Source organism: Scyliorhinus canicula, chromosome 16 (assembly GCF_902713615.1).
Source record: "Scyliorhinus canicula chromosome 16, sScyCan1.1, whole genome shotgun sequence".
NCBI classification, from domain to species: domain Eukaryota; kingdom Metazoa; phylum Chordata; class Chondrichthyes; order Carcharhiniformes; family Scyliorhinidae; genus Scyliorhinus; species Scyliorhinus canicula.
This window is the reverse complement of record NC_052161.1, coordinates 121,342,133-121,362,745: the sequence shown is the minus strand read 5'-3', so window position 1 is coordinate 121,362,745 and position 20,613 is coordinate 121,342,133. Positions and strand designations below refer to the sequence as shown.

At 49.9% G+C, this 20,613-nt stretch overlaps 1 protein-coding gene across 1 annotated transcript in view; it reads right to left on the bottom strand.

Annotated features, from left to right (window-relative positions):
• Nucleotides 1-20,067, bottom strand: part of LOC119979265 (tumor necrosis factor receptor superfamily member 1B-like) — a 38,186-nt gene extending 18,119 nt beyond the window's left edge. Inside the window, exons 1-2 of the mRNA XM_038821255.1 lie at nucleotides 19,911-20,067; nucleotides 1,205-1,289 (exon numbers count right to left, since the gene is read on the bottom strand). Of these exons, the coding sequence (XP_038677183.1) occupies nucleotides 1,205-1,289; nucleotides 19,911-19,979 (154 nt within the window). The 5' untranslated portion in view covers nucleotides 19,980-20,067. The remainder of the gene's footprint in view (nucleotides 1-1,204; nucleotides 1,290-19,910) is intronic.
• Nucleotides 20,068-20,613: the final 546 nt, after the last annotated feature.

The window sequence follows — 20,613 nt, the reverse complement described above, 5'->3', positions numbered from 1 at the left end:
AGTGTTTGATGGGGCAGTGTAGAGGGAGCTTTACACTGTATCTAACCCCGTGCTGTACCTGGCCTGGGAGTGTTTGATGGGGCAGTGTTGAGGGAGCTTTACACTGTATCTAACCCCGTGCTGTACCTGGCCTGGGAGTGTTTGATGGGGCAGTGTAGAGGGAGCTTTACACTGTATCTAACCCCGTGCTGTACCTGGCCTGGGAGTGTTTGATGGGGCAGTGTAGAGGGAGCTTTACTCTGTATCTAACCCCGTGCTGTACCTGGCCTGGGAGTGTTTGATGGGGCAGTGTTGAGGGAGCTTTACACTGTATCTAACGCCGTGCTGTACCTGGCCTGGGAGTGTTTGATGGGGACAGTGTAGAGGGAGCTTTACTCTATATCTAAACCCGTGCTGTACCTGGCCTGGGAGTGTTTGATGGGGACAGTGTAGAGAGAGCTTTACTCTGTATCTAACCCCGTGCTGTACCTGGCCTGGGAGTGTTTGATGGGGCAGTGTAGAGGGAGCTTTACTCTGTATCTAAACCCGTGCTGTACCTGGCCTGGGAGTGTTTGATGGGGCAGTGTTGAGGGAGCTTTACACTGTATCTAACGCCGTGCTGTACCTGGCCTGGGAGTGTTTGATGGGGCAGTGTTGAGGGAGCTTTACTCTGTATCTAAACCCGTGCTGTACCTGGCCTGGGAGTGTTTGATGGGGACAGTGTAGAGAGAGCTTTACTCTGTATCTAAACCCGTGCTGAACCTGGCCTGGGAGTGTTTGATGGGGACAGTGTTGAGGGAGCTTTACACTGTATTCCTGGTAACTGAGAGCAGTCAAAGTGTTCTTTGGTCTGTTCTGGTTGAATCATAACCTGGTACTAAAACCTTTTGTGGTTACATTGATGGGGTTGCAGTGGTGGTCGGTAGTGGGGTAGGGTCATGTGTGCATGGTCAATAGTGTGTAAAAGAGGGTAGCACGGTGGCGCAGTAGTAGCACTGCAGTCTCACGGCGCCGAGGTCCCAGATTCGATCCCGGCTCTGGGTCACCGTCCGTGTGGAGTTTGCACATTCTCCCCGTGTTTGCGTGGGTTTCGCCCCCACAACCCAAGATGTGCAAGGTAGGTGGATTGAACATGCTAAATTGCCCCTTAATTGGAAAAAATGAATTGGGTACTCTAAATTTAAAAAAACTTTTTAAAAAAGGGTGTGTAAAAGATGATATGTACCTGGACGGCAATAGGAGCAGCATCGATCCTGATCGTCATTGTAGTATTGGTTCTCCTCACAAGTCATCTTATATGCTTGATACCTCTAGCGAGACACAAGAGAGAGTGAGAGGAGGGTCAGCGGTTGATCAATAAGCATTCAGGAAATTTCATGTGTCTGGGATAAATATGCTGCCTTTAGATTCTAGTTCTCCGATCCCACCGCTCTTCCACAGCACCAAGCCTGCCTTTGTACTAGTGTCTAGTTCTAGTCACTGCAATGCCAGGAGGCTGTCAACCATTAGAGACAGAGAAGAGAGGAGTAAACAAGACTGATTTCCAATATCGGGTGTCTGAGACTTGAGGCAAGGGAGGCAGGGGCTGTCAGGTCATCCCTAATGCCCCCCTTGTCCATTACGGCTGGTGTTTCAAAGGTTTGAATTGATCTCATCTTACACTTTTTGTCTCGTTTGTTCATTATGAAAAGGGTCTGGTGGAAAAACGTCTCATTTGGAAACTAAAGAAATGAGCCAAAAACAAAGTGTGTTCAATTTATTATAGTTTCATCTCTGGCTAATTTTCTCCACAATGTGAATCTCGCAGATATATTGTATGCAAATTATCAACGGGATGATTTTCCATCAGGCTGTGGGTCACACAATTGGTTAAAATAAAACAAAAGGCAATTTGCCAGCACTCACGGCCTATTAGGATCCAGGGAAATGGGTTTAGAACAGGCTCACAACCGGCATAAATGTGCAAAACAATAGAACTCTGAATGGTGAACAGTCCACAATTGAGTGAGCTCACAGCACAATGGGAGGAAACCCACTTGAAGTGGGCAATAATGCAATATAAAAAGCTACATACAGAGTGTAACCTCAGCTCTTCAGCCTGTGAATTCCTAACTCCTCAGACCTTCAGGGAGAGGAGGGGGAGCTGAACCCCAGTGAGAGTCAGCACCTTCAGGGAGAGGAGGGGGAGCTGAACCCCAGTGAGAGTCAGCACCTTCAGGGAGAGGACGGGGAACTGAACCCCAGTGAGAGTCAGCACCTTCAGGGAGAGGAGGGGGAGCTGAACCCCAGTGAGAGTCAGCACCTTCAGGGAGAGGAGGGGGAGCTGAACCCCAGTGAGAGTCAGCACCTTCAGGGAGAGGAGGGGGAGCTGTACCCCAGTGAGAGTCAGCACCTTCAGGGAGAGGAGGGGGAGCTGGACCCCAGTGAGAGTCAGCACCTTCAGGGAGAGGAGGGGGAGCTGAACCCCAGTGAGAGTCAGCACCTTCAGGGAGAGGAGGGGGAACTGAACCCCAGTGAGAGTCAGCACCTTCAGGGAGAGGAGGGGGAGCTGAACCCCAGTGAGAGTCAGCACCTTCAGGGAGAGGAGGGGGAGCTGAACCCCAGTGAGAGTCAGCACCTTCAGGGAGAGGAGGGGGAACTGAACCCCAGTGAGAGTCAGCACCTTCAGGGAGAGGAGGGGGTGCTGAACCCCAGTGAGAGTCAGTACCTCGAGGAGGGGAACGGCTAGATTGATGAGACTTTAATGTAATCTTCCTTTTTAATTCAGTCTCCCAAGTTTCTGTTTTAACTCTTTGTCTCTGTCCCCATTGATCTCAGCTGGTTCTGTTTCATTGAAGAAAATACACATTAAGACTGTTGCCTTGGTTCAGGACATGATAAGGTGGGGGGGGGGGGGGGGGGGGGGGTGGAGCACCCCAAGTCAGACGACATCAATATGTATACAAGAACCACACACATACTGTAAATATTAAATGTTAAATGATACTGTATAAATTGAAAATACCAATGAAAATATGTTTTTAAAATGTCAGAATAAAAAGGCAACTTTAGCTTGAATCATGAGGGCACGAAGAGCACCATATTTTGAGGGACACTGGCACAGTGGTAATGGAGGGGTGATAGGGGCTTTTCACAGTAACTTCATACTTGTGACAATAAAAGATTATTATTATTATAGCAATCCAGAGGCCAAATTACTGCTCTGGGGACATGGGTTCAAATCCCACCTTGGCAGCTGGATACATTCAGTCAGTCTGTAATTCACAGCAAGTCTCTTTAATAGTGACCATGAAACCATTGTTTTTTTTTAAATAAACATTTTATTGAGGTATTTATGGTTTTACAACAACAACAAAATAAACAATGTACATGAATTTAAAAACAGAGTGCAAAAGCTGTCTTCCTCCCTTACAGGTCCCACCTTTACTAACCCCTCATTCTAAACTAAGCTAACCACCAGCCCTCCCCCCCCCCCCCCCCCCACCCCTTCTGCTGACGATTAATTTTCCGCAAAGAAGTCAACGAATAGTTGCCATCTCCGGGTGAACCCTAACAGTGACCCTCTCAAGGCCAACTTGATTTTCTCCAAACAGAGAAAGCTACCATGTCCGATAGCCAGGTCTCTGACTTCGGGGGCTTTGAGTCCCTCCAAGCTAATAGTATCCGCCTCCGGGCTACCAGGGAAGCAAAGGCCAGAACGTCTGCCTCTTTCTCCTCCTGGATTCCCGGGTCTTCCGACACACCGAAAATCGCCACCTCTGGACTCAGCGCCACCCTTGTTTTCAATACTTTGGACATGACATTCGCAAACCCCTGCCAGAACCCCCCAAGCTTCGGGCATGCCCAGAACATATGGACATGGTTCGCTGGCCCTCCTGCACACCTATCTTCTACCACAAAGAACCTGCTCATCCGGGCCACTGTCATGTGGACCCGGTGAACGACCTTGAATTGTTTGAGCCTGGCACATGATGTGGACACGTTGACTCTACTCAACGCGTCCGCCAGAGACCCTCCTCTATCTCTCCTCCTAACTCCTCTTCCCATTTGTGTTTCAGCTCCTCTGTCTGCATCTCCTCTGACCCCATGAGTTCCTTGTAAATGTCAGAAACCCTCCCTTCTCCCACCCACACTCCAGAAACTACCTTGTCCTATATCCCCCTTGATGGTAGGTGTGGGAAGGTTGAGACCTGCCTGCGTAGGAAGTCCCACGCCTGCAGGTACCTAAATTCATTTACCCTTGCCAATCCAAATTTCTCCTCCAGCTCCCTCAAGCCTGGAAAGCTCCCCTCTATAAACATATCTCCCATCCTCTCAATCCCTGCTCTCTGCCATCTCCGAACCCTCCATCCATCCTTCCAGGAGCAAACCGGTGGTTATTACAGATTGGGAACCAGACCGATGCTCCCTCCGCCCCCACATGCTTCCTCCATTGCCCCCAGACCCTCAGGGCCGCCACCACCACGGGCTGGTGGAGTACCGTGCCAGCGGGAATGGCAGAGGTGCCGTTACCAACGCCCCAAACTGGTGCCCTTGCATTAGGCTTCCTCAACATGCTCCCATACCCACCCTCCCCCCCCCCCCCCCACCACCACCACCACCACCAACTTCCAGATCATGGCTATATTCGCCGCCCAATAATAATTACTAAAGTTTGGCAGCGCCAGCCCGCCCTACCCCCGGCTCCGCTCAAGCATCCCCTTTGTTACTCGTGGGGTCTTACCCGCCCATACAAAGCCAGTGATTACCATATTGACCCGTTTAAAGAAGGACCGTGGAATAAAGATGGGGAGACACTGAAACACAAACAGGAATCTCGGGAGGACCGTCATCTTCACCACCTGCACCCTCCCAGCGAGTGACAACAGAAGCGCCTCCGAAAATCATCCTTCATTTGGTCTACTAACCGGGTCAGATTTAACTTGTGTAGCCATTCCCATGCCACCTGGATGTCTAGGTACCGGAAGCTTCCCCCCACCACCCTAAACGGCAGATCCCCCAATCGCCTCTCCTGCCCCCTTGCCTGGGCCGCAAACATCTCACTTTTCCCCATATTTAGTTTATATCCTGAAAACTGGCCAAATTCCCCCAGAGTCCTTATAATTTCTTCCATCCCCTCCAGTGGGTCCGAAACAAACAGGAGCAGGTCGTCTGCATAAAGCGAGACTCTGTGTTCCACACCCTCCCGGACCAGCCCCTTGAGGCTCTCAGCGCAATTGCCAGCGGCTCTATGGCCAATGCAAACAGCAGTGGGGAGAGGGAGCATCCCTGTCTCGTCCCCCGGTGCAGCCTGAAATAGTCCGATGTTGACCTATTTGTCCGTACGCTCGCAACAGGAGCCTGATACAACAACCTGACCCAGTCAATAAAGCCCCACCCAAATCCGAATCGCCCCAGTACCTCCCACAAATATTCCCATTCCACCTGATCAAAGCCTTCTCTGCGTCCATTGCGACCACTACCTCCACATCCCTACCTTCTGGTTTAGCTCACTGAGCTAAATCGAGGCTGGTTTAGCTCACTGAGCTAAATCGCTGGCTTTTAAAGCAGACCAAGCAGGCCAGCAGCACGGTTCGATTCCCGCACCAGCCTCCCCGAACAGGCGCCGGAATGTGGCGACTAGGGGCTTTTCACAGTAACTTCATTGAAGCCTACTTGTGACAATAAGCGATTTCCATTTCCATTCTGGGGGTATCATGATCACATTTAACAACCTTCTTACTTTGGCCGCCAACTACCTACCCTTAACAAATTCTGTCTGGTCCTCCCCAATCACGTCCGGAACACAGTCTTCAATCCTAGAGGACAAGATTTTGGCCAGCAGTTTGGCATCCACATTCAATAGGGATATTGGCCTGTAGGACCCACATAGCTCCGGGTCCTTATCTCGCTTCAGGATCAATGAGATCGTGGCCTGTGACATCGTCAGGGGAAGCACCCCACGCTCCCTTGCCTCATTGAATGTCCTCATCAACAACGGCCCCAATATCCCAGAGAACCTTTTATAAAACTCCACTGGGTATCCGATCGGCTCCGTAGCTTTACCCGACTGCATGGCCTTCAGACCCTCTGCTATTTCTTCCAACCCGATCGGGGCCCCCAGCCCTTCTACCAACCCCCCCCCCCCCCACCTTCGGGAAATTCAGCCCCCTAAAAAGTGCCTCATCCCCTCCGGCCTAGCTAGGTGTTCCGACCCATACAGCCTACTATAAAACTCCTTGAACGCCTTATTCATCCTGCTGAGTCTCATACCAGGTTCCCGTTCCCATCCTTTACTTTCCCTATCTCCCTGGCTGCCTCCCTCTTTGTAATCTGCTGCGCAAGCATTCTGCTGGCCATCGCCCCATGCTCATAGATCGCCCCCCCCCCCCCTCGCCTTTCTAATCTGCTGCGCAAGCATTTTGCCGGCCTTTTCCTCATGCTCATAGATCGCCCCCCTCAGCTGCTCTACCACTCTCCCTGTAGTTAACAAGCCAAACTCCGCCTGTAGCCTCCATCGTTCCCTTAGACACCCTGCCTCTGGGGTCTCCGCATACCTCCTGTCGACTTGCAATATTTCCTTTATCAGTCGGTCCGTCTCTGCTATGTCTGCCTTCTCCCTATGGGCCTGTATATAGATCAGCTCCCCTCTAACCACCGCCTTCAATGCCTCCCAGACCACCGCCTCTGAAACTTCACCCGTGTTGTTGACTTCCAGGTAGTTCTGAATACATTTCCTCAGCCACCCGCACACCTCTCGTCAGCTAACAGTCCCACGTCCAGCCTCCAGTGCGGGCACTGGCTACTCTGCCTCGCACTGTAGGTCAACCCAGTGCGGGGCATGATCTGAGATTGTGATCGCCGAATACCCAGTGTCCACTAACCCTGTCAGTAGAGCCCTGTTCAAATTTAAAAATTTATCCGGGAGTACACTTTATGCACGTGTGAGTTGAAGGAGAACTCCTTCACTCTCGGCTGCCCAAATCTCCAGGGGTCCACCCCCCTCCCCCATCAGCTCCATAAACAACTTTAGCTCCTTTGGCATTGCTGGCACCCTGCTTATCCTTGAGCTCAACCGGTCTAGCCCAGGGTCAATAACTGTGTTAAAGTCCCCTCCCATGACAAACTTGTGCGAATCCAGGTCCGGGATCTTCCCCAGCATCCTCTCTCTAAACTCCACATCATCCCAATTTGGCTCGTACACATTTACTAGTTCCACCGGCATCCCCTCCAGTTTCCCACTGGCCATAATGTACCGACCTCCCACATCCGCAACTATTCTTCCCGTCTCAAATACCACTCGCTTATTAATCAGGATCGTGACCCCTCTAGTCTTCGAATCCAGCCCCGAGTGAAAGACCTGTCTGACCCATCCCTTCCTTAATCTGATCTGATCAGTTACTCTAAGGTGCGTCTCCTGTAACATTACCACCTCCGCCTTCAGTCCTCTCAAATGCGCGAACACGCGTGCTCTCTTAACCGGCCCATTTAGCCCTCTCACATTCCATGTGATCAGCCTAGTTTGGGGGGGGGGGGCTCATCGCCTTCCCCCCTTCGCCAATCAGCCATCACCTTTCTTGGGCCAGACTCCAGCCTGCGCCCAGTAACAGCGCTATGTAAACCAACCCTTCAACAAGCATAACATCTGCTCATCCCCCACTGTGCTTCTGTGAGCTAGCCCGCCCAGTTAGCTTGGTGACCCCCGCCCATGGCGCCAGACATTCTCCCATTCTTCTCCTGGCCACCTCCGCATTCAGGTCCTGATAGATCCGCCGGATACTGTTCTCCCATTTACAACTCCGTGTCTGCCTGGCCCACCGTAAAATACGCTCCTTGTCCAAGTACCTGCGGAATCTCACCACCATTGCCCTCGGGGGGACCCCACTCGCGGCTTCCTTGCGAGTGCTCTGTGAGCCCTGTCCACCTCCAAGGGTCGGGAGAACATCCCATCCCCCAGCAACGTCTCGAACATGCCCGCTATGTATGCCCCAGCGTCCGCTCCTTCGGACCCCTCCGGGAGACCGACGATCCTCAAGTTCTGCCGGCGGGACCTATTCTCTAGATCCTCCACATTCTCCAGGGGCCTTTTCTGCTGGTCTCTCAGCATCCCCACCTCCAACTCCACTGCAGTTTGATGTTCCTCCTCCTCAGCCAGCGCCTTCACTACTTTCTGGATCGCCCGACCTTGGGCATCCAACCTAAGCTCCAGCCGCGCAATCGATTCTTTAATCGGGTCCAAGCATTCCTGTTTCTGCTTGGCGAAGCCCTCCTGTATAAACTGCATCAGCTGCTCCGTTAACTGTTGGGTCGAAAAGCCAGGACTCCGACCATCCGCCGTGCTTTCTCCCGCTGCAGCTTCAGCCCAAGCCTTCTCTGTTCGTCTGTTTCTTCCTTTGCGAGCACTTCTAGTCCACCTCTCCATGCACCGATGTAGGAATCCACTCCATTATTGCCTCTACCATCAATTTACCAAATCAAGTCCGATAAGAAATCGGGGGAAAAGGTCCAAAGGTGCGACCCGAGCAGGAGCCACCAAATGTGCGGCCTTCTCCTTCATAGCCGCCACCGGAAGTCTTCCAGGAAGCCATTGTTGATTGTCTGAAAAACCCCATCTAGTTCACAAAAGTCCTTTAGGGAAGGAAATCTGTCAGCCTGGTCTGGCCTATATGTGATAACTGGACAGATCACCCAGCATTGAATTAGGCACTGCAAACAAAGCCTGACCCTGCCATGTCCTCCTTACTAACATCTGGAGCTTGTGCCAAAATTAGGAGAGTTGTCCCATAGACTAGTCAAGCCGGACATAGTCATCCTCGTGGAATCATACCTTACAGATAATGTCCCTCACCAACCTGGGTATATCCAGAGGGGGTTGCAGAATGGTACACAGTCAGGGGAAAGGTGCTCTCGGAGTTCTCAAATTAACCCCTGACCCCATGAAGTCTCATAGCATCAGGTCAAACGTGGGTAAGGAAACCTCCTGCTGATTACCACCTCAGCTGATGAATCAGTACACCTCCATGTTGAACATCAATTGCAAGAAGCATTGAGGACGGCAAGAGCACAGAATGTACACTGCATGGAGATCTTCAATGTCCACCACCAAGAGTGGCTTGGTAGAACCTCTATTGATCAAGCTGGCTGTGTCCTGAAGGATATAGCTCCTCGGCTAGAATTGTGGCAGGTGGTGATGGAAACAGCCAAAGGGAAAAACCTACTTGACCTTATCCTCAGCAACCTACCTGTTGTAGATGCATTTGTCCATGATAGTATAGGTAGGAGTGGGGACAAAATCCCACCATTACATTGAGGATGCCCTCCAATTGTGTTGTGTAGCACTACTGCTGTACAAAATGCAATAACACTTTGAGCAGATCTAGCAACTCAAGACTGGGCATCCATGAGGCGCACCTAGAAATATGAACTACTATAACGAGATAAGCTCAAAGTGTCAAAAGTATCCCCAGATCGCGAGCTCCAGAGAAGTGAAGACAAATATTGTTTCCAGGCAATTAAAAAACAAACTGTCTGCTGAAAGGATTACCTTTTCTGCAGAACCTATAATAAATATATTTATAATAAATATAAACATATTCAGGGTCACATAACTTTAAAACTTCTCTAACTACAAAGAAAAACTCATTTTTCAACTTAATCTATCAAAATCTTGTGTTATATTCTTCAACTTTGCCCAAATTTAATCTTTTTGTCTATCCTTTTTTCCTGCTTTGAACCGGTTTTCAATTTCCAACGTTCATTACTTAACCAGGTTTGAAAGAAATCTTAGTTTATTTTTTTGAACTTTTCTTTTGGTTTTTTCAATATGTTTGAGCCTTCCATCACGTTTTACTGCGCGGCAGAGGTGCCGGTTGGAATCCACCCCTGGTTTTGTATTTTTCCAGTTAGTTTACAATTTGGGCGATGTGAAGGCACCCTTCACCTTCCCATTCTGTAATGAACTGGAGTTCCACCTTTTCAGCATAAGCCTCATCAGCGCCTGACGCCATGGTTCACGGTTCCTCTGTCCGCTCTCGGGGCATCCCTCTACAATTCCCAATGACTATTCCATTCCCGGTTTGGATTTGTCCTTTTACTCAGCTGTTGATCTACGCAGTAGTTGGTCGGGAGTATAATCAAAGCTAATACTCACCAAACCGTAATCCTGCCTTCACTACTGTATTGAGCGGATTCCATCCTCATCGCCAGTTGTCAGGGGATCCGGCTATCTAACCACATTGGTTTTTTTCCTCAATTCAAAGAGACTAGATGCAGACAGGATTCTTCTTTCACTGGTTTATTCGAGCATGCAGGGGAGCCATCGCCACAAAATGGCGTACACGCTCCTTAAACAACACATTAAGTCTTATACTTTTGCATTATCTCATAGTTATTTGCAAATACCAATCAAAGATGGACGAAATATATTATCTTTAACCCATTACAATTAGTTTTCCTACTTATGACACTCAATATACATGATTATATTTACTCGGGGCAGCACGGTGGCGCAGTGGTTAGCACTGCTGACTGCGGCGCTGAGGACCTGCGTTCGATCCCGGCCCCGGGCCACTGTCTGTGTGGAGTTTGCACATTCTCCCGTGTCTGTGTGGGTTTTCCCCCCACAACGCAAAGATGTGCAGGGTAGGTTGATTGGCCACACTAAATTGCCCCTAATTGGAAAAAAATAATTGGGTACTCTAAATTTATTTTTTTAAATGATTATATTTAACCAATTACAGCATCTATATGCTTCTCTAATTACAATACCCAATCACTAAAAGGCACATCTACATAATTACACTATCAGCAAACACACATCCGTAGTCCTTGAATGTTATCTGTATCCTCTAACGTTTTATCAAAGCTCCCATCCTCTTGTCCATTGTTCATCTTGTTTGTGTAGCCCAAACAATGGGAACATACTGTACTCAATAGAAAAGGGGAATTCTGCCGCATTCACTGATTTTAACCCTATCAATAGACTTCAGCCAATTTAATTCCCTCCAGGTGACATCAATAAACAGTGGAAGGCACTGGATAATGCAAAGGGTCTGGGCCTTTATAAACATGTGCTCCAGAACTACCTGTGCTCCTGACCAAGTTTTCCAGTGCAGCGACAACACTGGCATCAACCAGGCAATGTGGAAAATTGGCCAAGTATGTCTTTTCCACAAAAAGCAGGAAAAATCCAACCTGGCCAATTACTGCACCATCAGTCGTTCATCAGTAAAGTGATGGCAGAGGTCATCAACAGTGTTACCAGGCAGCATTTACTGAGCAATAACCTGCTCACTGAAGCTCAGTTTGGGTTTTGCGAGGGCCACTCAGGGCCTGATCTCATTACAACCTGAGTCCAAACATGGACAAAGGAGCTGAACTCCAGAGGTGAGATGAGAGTTATTACCCTTAACATCAAGGCTGTATTTGACTAAATGTAGCATCAAGGAGCCCGAGCAAAACTGGAGTCAATGCAAATCAGAGAGAAAACTCTCCACTGGTTGGAGTCATGCCCAATATAAAGGATGATAGTTGTGGTTGTTGGAGGCCAATCATCTCAGCTCCTGGACATCACTGCAAGAGTTCCTCGAGGAGTGTCCGAGGCCCAACCATTTTCAGCTGCTTCACCAATTACCTTCTCTCCATCATAAAGTCAGATGTGGGGATGTTCACTGATGATTCCACAATGTTCAGCACCATTCGCAACTCCTCAGATACTGAAGTAGTCTGTGGCCAGATGCAGCAAGACCGATGCAATATTCAGGCTTGGGCTGACAAGTAGCAAGTAACATTCACGACACACAAGTGCCAGGCAATGATCATCTCCAACAAGAAAAATATCCAACCATCTCCCCTTGACACTCAATGGCATTCTCATAGCTGAATCCCCGCCTATCAACATCCTGGGGATTACCATTGACCAGAAACTGAACTTGACTAGCCATTTGACTACTTTGGCTACAAGAGCAGGTCAGAAGCTGGGATGCCCAGGGGGAAGGGCGATGGTGATGCTTGGAACGCCGGGGGGGGGGGGGGGGGGGGGGGAGGGGGCTGCCTCCAGTTTGCTTGTGACTATTAGCTGTACCTGCAGTCTGATCCACAGATTTAAATTCAGTCACAGGAGGAAGCAAATCATTTATATATTGTCTGTTCACTGACAAAATCTTCCAGCCACTCACAGTGTTGGAATCCTGGATGAGAACCAGCTATTTGCAATATGTAAAACTGTGAGGAAAGGTTACTGCACCACAGGTATCGTTTCTGTTAAAACAAACTTTAATTTAAACGCAGAATTGACCACATCAACAACAGAGAAAGTTTTACAGTTAACAGTTAAAATAGCTCTTAAGTCAAAGTAACTGACTTCCTAAACCTGCCATTTTATTCCAATTAAGTAAACCAATATATTTCAGATATCACTCATGGATAAAGTCAATAACCAGGTTTCTACTTGCTTTTCTCTGTGCAGAATCTTTGGACAGAGGACCCTTCAGGACCAAACTGAAACACACCTGTTCAAATGAGAGCTCTAGGGCCAACTGACTTTTCAGATAGACCTGGTTCCCCCCATTAACTACATCATCTGTACCCAAAGCATTAGGCATTTTTTGCCTCTTCTTACAAGATGTCCCTTGACTTGTTTAGCCAGGACCAAACTTAATACACCTCATAAATTATCTGTACTTCGGGGTTCCTTCAAATTAAACAATATTCCATTAGCTAGCTATCTGTAAACAAGTAAATGGTTCTCAATATCTATTGGCAGAACATTTCACCTGCAAACCACTGATTATCTTACGTTTATGACCCCTTAATCCTAACTCCAGCAGTCATACTGTCTGTATGCATCTTTCTTAATCCAGGCCTTAATAACGTTACTACAAAAAATATAAAATATGACAATTTCTTACATTCATCACACTCAGCAAGTGGTCAGCAAAATACCAGAAGGACGAAACTATTGGGAGGCAAGGGTCAGTACTGAGGGAGTGCCGCACTGTCAGAGGGTCAGTACTGAGGGAGTGCCGCACTGTCAGAGGGTCAGTACTGAGGGAGTGCTGCACTGCCAAAGGGGCAGTACTGAGGGAGTGCTGCACTGCCGAAGGGTCAGTACTGAGGGAGTGCTGCACTGTCAGAGGGTCAGTACTGAGGGAGTGTCGCAGTGTCAGAGGGTCAGTACTGGGGGAGTGCTGCACTGTCAGAGGGGTCAGTACTGAGGGAGTGCTGCACTGCCAAAGGGGCAGTACTGAGGGAGTGCTGCACTGCCGAAGGGTCAGTACTGAGGGAGTGCTGCACTGTCAGAGTGTCAGTACTGAGGGAATGCTGCACTGTCAGAGGGTCAGTACTGAGGGAGTGCTGCACTGCCAAAGGGTCAGTACTGAGGGAATGCTGCACTGTCAGAGGGTCAGTACTGAGGGAGTGCTGCACTGCCGAAGGGTCAGTACTGAGGGAGTGCTGCACTGTCAGAGGGTCAGTACTGAGGGAGTGCTGCACTGTCAGAGGGTCAGTACTGAGGGAATGCTGCACTGCCGAAGGGTCAGTATTGAGGGAGTGCTGCACTGTCAGAGGGTCAGTACTGAGGGAGTGCTGCACTGCCGAAGGGTCAGTACTGGGGGAGTGCTGCACTGTCAGAGGGTCAGTACTGAGGGAGAGCCGCACTGTCAGAGGGTCAGTACTGAGGGAGTGTCGCAGTATCAGAGGGTTAGTACTGAGGGAGTGCTGCACTGCCGAAGGGTCAGTACTGAGGGAATGCTGCACTGCCGAAGGGTCAGTATTGAGGGAGTGCTGCACTGTCAGAGGGTCAGTACTGGGGGAGTGCTGCACTGTCAGAGGGTCAGTACTGAGGGAGTGCTACACTGCTGGAGGGGTAGTACTGAGGGAGTGCCGCAGTGTGAGAGGGTCAGTACTGAGGGAATGCTGCACTGTCAGAGGGTCAGTACTGAGGGAGCCCCGCACTGTCAGAGGGTCAGTACTGAGGGAGTGCTGCACTGTCAGAGGGTCAGTACTGAGGGAGTGCTGCACTGTCAGAGGGTCAGTACTGAGGGAGTGCTGCACTGTCAGAGGGTCAGTACTGAGGGAATGCTGCACTGTCAGAGGGTCAGTACTGAGGGAGTGCTGCACTGCCGAAGGGTCAGTACTGAGGGAATGCTGCACTGCCGAAGGGTCAGTACTGAGGGAATGCTGCACTGTCAGAGGGTCAGTACTGAGGGAATGCTGCACTGTCAGAGGGTCAGTACTGAGGGAGTGCTGCACTGTCAGAGGGTCAGTACTGAGGGAGTGCTGCAGTGCCGGAGGGGTAGTACAGTAAGAAGTCTTACAACACCAGGTTAAAGTCCAACAGGTTTGTTTCAAACACGAGCTTTCGGAGCACGGCTCCTTCTTCAGGTGAATCCGATATGCAGAAGCCTCCGAAAGCTCGTGTTTGAAACAAACCTGTTGGACTTTAACCTGGTGTTGTAAGACTTCTTACTGTGATCACCCCAGTCCAACGCCGGCATCTCCACATCATGGAGGGGTAGTACTGAGGGAATGCTGCACTGTCAGAGGGTCAGTACTGAGGGAGTGCTGCACTGCCGAAGGGTCAGTACTGAGGGAGTGCTGCACTGCCGGAGGGGCAATACTCAGGGAGTGCCACACTGCTGGAAGGGCAGTATTCAGGGAGTGCCGCACTCTCAGAGGGGCAGTACTGAGGGGGTGCCGCACTGCCGGTGGGACAGTACAGGGAGTGCCACACTGTCAAAGGGGCAGTACTGAGGGGGTGCCGCACTGCTGGGGGGGGTAGTACTCAGGGAGTGCCACACTGCCGGAGGGACAGTACTGAGGGAATGCCACACTGCCGGAGGGACAGTACTGAGGGAGTGCCACACTGTCAAAGGGGCAATACTCAGGGAGTGCCACACTGCCGGAGGGACAGTACTGAGGGAATGCCACACTGTCGGAGGGACAGTACAGGGAGTGCCACACTGTCAAAGGGGCAGTACTCAGGGAGTGCCACACTGGTGGAATAGCCTAATTTTAGTTGGGAATTTAAATCGAGGCTTCTGCATATATAAGATCCCATTGTACTATTGAAGAGGAGTGGAGGAGTTCTCACCATTATCCGGAGGTCAATATTCCTCCCTCAATCAACATTACCAAAAGCAGTTTAACTAGTTGTTGAGAACTACTTAGTTTCATTCAAAATGTTGACCGGTTAGACTGCAGAACGACATTCATTTCAATTCATTGTGCAAGGTGCAATTAAATATTTCCAAGGTGTAAAAAGTTCGATCCAAAAGTACAGCCAGTTTTCACAATTTAGCTGAGGCATCACTGAAGATCAAGAACTATCAGCAATCAGTTGCACTGTGCAGGTCAGTAGGGTGGGGAAGGATCAAAGCTTCCTCACTCTGGGGCAGCACAGTGGCCTAGTGGTTAGCACAACCGCCTCACGGCGCTGAGGTCCCAGGTTCAATCCTGGCTCTGGGTCACTGTCCGTGTGGAGTTTGCACATTCGCCCCGTGTCTGCGTGGGTTTCGCCCCCACAACCCAAAAATGTGTAGAGTAGGTGGATTGGCCGCGCTAAATTGCCCCTTAATTGGAAAAAATAATTGGGTAATCTAAATTTATTTAAAAAAAGCTTCCTCACTCTGCTGACTGTGAGTTATCATGTTTATCGCCTCAATATCAGTGAGGAAATGGGAAGTGATAAGGTTCCCAGTAATGGACAACAAGCCCAGTGACATTAATGTGGTGGAGAACACTCCCCCTCCTTTGGCTTAGATCAAGCGTGAGATCAGGTGTAATGCCTGTTCTTGTCCACTTGGATGTCTCTTTAGAATCATAGAATTTACAGTGCAGAAGGAGGCCATTCGGCCCATCGAATCTGCACCAGCCCTTGGAAAGAGCACCCTACTTAAGCCCAGGCTTCGACCCTATCCCTGTAACCCAGTAACCCGACCTAACCTTTTTGGACATTAAGGGGCAATTTAGCATGGCCAATCCACCTAACCAAAAAGCCCCTGGTCGCCACACTCCGGCGCCTGTTCGGGTACACGGAGGCAGAATTCAGAATGTCCAAATTACCTAACAGCACGTCTTTCGAGACTTGTGGGAGGAAACACACGTAGACACAGGGAGAACGTGCAGACTCCACACAGACAATGCCCCAAGCCGGGAATCGAACCTGGGACCCTGGTGCTGTGAAGCAACAGTGCTAATGACTGTGCTACCGTGCTGCCCCCTTTTGTGGGCTCCATGAATTGGATTCAATTTGAATATTATTTGTTTTCTGGAGCAAGTGTGGTGATTAAGGGCTAGCCCTGTCTGCTCTGCGCCTTAGCTTTGTAACTCTGAGAAAGATATTTTTTTAAAGTGGGGTAGAGACCCTGCTGATCTTAACAGGCCACATTGTCTCTGGTCTCCCAGTCCAGCCCTCCCTACTTGCACAGACCGCTGAATGTCGAGGGCAGGTTTAAAGTTTACGTGTGGCTCTATAATTTTGTGAATTCGAGATGAATACAATGAGAAACCTGAGGTCAGTGACTGAACATATTATTATGTGGCAGGTCCAAACTTCTCTCAGACCCGAGAATCGAGAAAGGGACAACTCAACAAGAATGAGGTGACACTGATAGATAAACTGAATCAGATATAATTACACTGCACGGTTGGGAGCTCATTTAGAGGATGATCACACATTTCTGCTTGATTATAGAATCTTCTCACGCAAGCATCCCTCTCCTTCTGTTCCCAGTACACTGATGAGAAACACTAAATCATTGAAGGAAAGGTGCCATCTCATTGTTGCATGCTTCTCACTGGCATGCAGTTGTGAATGGGTTCACCATGGTAACCAGCACCAAGGTATCTGCCCAGCCAGCTAGATGCTGACAAAGGTGTGAAGAGGAATGGGCGACCTGGCTTGATACATTTTAATAATCTGGCAACTCACTTCTCAAACAGAGATCTACCTGACATGACCCATATAGCTTATCACTTTGATGTTGCCATTACTGTCCCATGTGCAATTAATATGAGGTCACAAAGTTACATGGGACAATTCGCCCCTGCCAATTAACCCTGAATATTCCGGTTTTCAGCACTGTAGGTAAATTGTGTAACTTGTGCACGTGCAGCCCTGAACTAGGGGAGCAGCCCACTGCCACATGACCCTCAGTGCAGGAACAGTTAATACAACTCCCCCGGCCATGCGACAGGTTGCCAGGCCAAGTGAAGACTCTTATTGTCATGGCAACAGAGTGGTTAGCACTGTTGCTTCACAGCTCCAGGATCCCAGGTTAGATTCCCGGCTTGGGTCACTGTCTGTACGGAGTCTGCACGTTCTCCCCGTGTCTGCGTGGGTTTCCTCCGGGTGCTCCGGTTTCCTCCCATAATCCTAAAATGTGCAGGTTAGGTGGATTGGTCATGCTAAATTGCCCTTAGTGTCCAAAAAAGGTTAGGTGGGGTTACTGGGTTACGTGGATAGAGTGGAGGTGTGGTCTTAAGTAGGGTGCTCTTTCCAAGGGCCGGTGCAGACTGGATGGGCTGAGTGGCCTCCTTCTGCACTGTAAATTCTATGATGTTGCAGCCTAGACTCCCGGATCAGAGGGGACCGCGGGAGAGCAGCTGTGGCCCCTGGGCCCCAGTCCACGCAGAGAGGAAGAGGCAGGGTGGAAACAGCAGGGGAAAAGGGAGACATTACAGCTTTCAACTCTCCAAGCCAGTGTGTACTGACCAATACCTTTACAGAACACCTGTGCTGCGCTGGCCACAGACAGAATGTCAACTGAATTGCTTTCTTACTGAGCAATGTCCGTGCTATAAGCATTAATACAAGAAGCAACTTCTAACTGAAAAGGGAGCGGGTTGGATTCGGGAATGGGGATAGACAATGGCTCTGGGTCTTCCCAATATTTGATCTCAGGAAATGTCAGCTCATCTCATCCAGGATGGTATATCGTGTGAAGAATCAGAGCGGTGTTAAGAGAGGAGGTGGTGTGTTAGAGGTGTTATTAGTGAACATGTGAACACGAGCAACTTCTTAATTATAAATATACAAAGGTGCCTGACTAAGTGAGTCCTGATTATGTGAATTACTTCCTCCCCCCCACCCCCCGTGACTGATGAGAATATATCAATTAAACGGCTGTGGATTGCTAGTTTCTGTTGCTAATTGTCCACTGCCTGACACATATTTGATGCTCAGAAAGTGACTGATTCAGAGAAATTGTTCACTCTGAAAATTGATCTGGTTAAATTTTGAATAGCTTCATGAGATGTTTGATCTCTGTACTAACCACATGAATCACACTGGTCGACAGTTCATGAATTCAACCTATTCCAGGAACGATGAAACAGCAAAACAAAATAGAATATATCCTTGGAGCTAAGTCAGTCCCAATCAATTTAATACATGCACATGATTCTCACCAAGTTCTACAAGTAAATGTGTTGTTTTTCCCTGGTAATGACCTACCTCCCCTGTGGCGTACAGTTTCAAAGATTGGCTATATCTAGGGATACATCGGCATTGTTATCCCGTATCAGCCTCCCCGAACAGGTGCCAGAATGTGGCGACTAGGGGCTTTTCACAGTAACTTCATTTGAAGCCTACTCGTGACAATAAGCGATTTTCATTTCATTTTATCCCCAATCCCGATCAATTTCTGATTTAAGTTGGGTAAAATAAAAATAAGATTTAAAAAATATTCTTAAAATTCTATTCTTCTGTTCCCCGAGAGGCAAATTTGCTAGTTATTTTTCTTTTAAAAATCCACCCACTCTTCCCTTAAATCCTGTATTAATCCAAAACTAATCCCATTGACTCTCCGGCCAGAGGGAAAAGCCTTTTCCATTCACTCCACTAAAATTTAGCATTTATTTTTAAACTCTCCCTTTGTAACCTCCTCTGCTCCATTATAAACACGTCCCCTACCTCAAAGCATTCCTCCTAAAAGCAAATAAGCTCTCATCCCTGACAACTTCATGGTTAATTCGCAATTTAGTTTCATGCAGGTACCATCCAGGCTGAGTTGCTGCTGGAGTTGGCGCGGAGTTTGTGTTAATTGCCTCTTCGGCAGAAAGTCGCACTTTCCCGCTGGGATCAGTGGACCTGGAGTGGGAATGCTTCTGAATATTTCTCGCCGCTAACTCGAGGGACTGATTGAGGCCAGTTGTCGCCACAGAACAAACCCCGACACAGCGAATTCCCACTTATGTTCATCCTGCTGCCTGGCTGGGACCCGCAGAGACAGGTCCAGCAACACGCCCCCTCCCCAGGGGGCAGAGGTCCAGCAACTCGCCCCCCTGCCCAGGGGGCAGAGGTCCAGCAACTCGCCCCCCTCTCCAGGGGGCAGAGGTCCATCAACTCGCCCCCTCCCCAGGGGGCAGAGGTCCAGCAACTCGCCCCCCTCCCCAGGGGGCAGAGGTCCAGCAACTCGCCCCCCTCCCCAGGGGGCAGAGGTCCAGCAACTCGCCCCCTGCTCAGGGGGCAGAGATCCAGCAACTCGCCCCCCTCCCCAGGGGGCAGAGGTCCAGCAACTCGCCCCCCTCCCCAGGGGGCAGAGGTCCAGCAACTCGCCCCCCTCCCCAGGGGGCAGAGGTCCAGCAACTCGCCCCCTGCTCAGGGGGCAGAGATCCAGCAACTCGCCCCCTCCCCAGGGGGCAGAGGTCCAGCAACTCACCCCCTCCCCAGGGCACAGTAGTCCAACAATGGATTCCTTCCCGAAGGGGTCAGAGATCCAACTCCCCCCCCCCCCCCCCACCCAAAAGACAGTGGTCCAACCCAGCCTCCAGGAGCAGTGGTACAAACTCCCCTCCCTCGGCAGTGGTCCAGCACTGCCCCCCGGGAGGCAGTGGTCCAGCACTGCCCCCACCCCCGTGCCCGAACAGAGCCGGACACCCATTCAGTTGGCTCTGGATGATCAGCAACGTCTCTCAGCCCCATTCACACACACACACACTGCAGTCTGTACCTCGCTCCACGCCGCTGCCGTTAGCAGCCAGAGGCAGAAGGGAGCCGCTGTACTCCGCTGCCCCATCATTCTGCTGGCTGGTGTTGGGATGTGGACCAGTTGAAGAGGAATTGCTCCGGGAATCAGCTCAGCTCCTTGGCAGATCCACTCTGAATCTGACTGCCAGACCCGGGGCACGTGTCCTCCACCGCGGGGAGGAGCCAGGGAGGCGGCTCCACACCAATCGCTGAACAGAATGGATACACGAGCTTACAGTGCAGAATCAGCGGCCATTCGGCCCATCCTGTCCTTGCTGGCTCCCTCGGAGAGCAGCTCAGCCTCTTCCCCTTATTTTCCTCATCCACGGCCCTTTTGAACAAGACCCACAGGCAGAACATTTTCCATCCCAACTATCTGCATGTCGAAAACAAAAATTCCCCCCTGTTCCCCTCTGCTGCTTTTACCAATCACTTTAAATCGGTGTCCTCCAGTTCTGTACCCTTCGCCATTGCAAAGCTTTCCCCTGCCAACTCTGCCCAGACCAGGTCTGATTTTGCACATCTCTCTCTAATCTCCTCTTAAACTCCTCTTTTGCAGATGACACTAAAATAGGTGGGTCAGTAAGTTGCAATAAAGAAATATAAATTTACAAATGGATATGGGATAGGTTGGGTGAGTGTGCGGGTCCAAACTTGTCAGATGGAGTTTAACGAGGGCTTTGTCC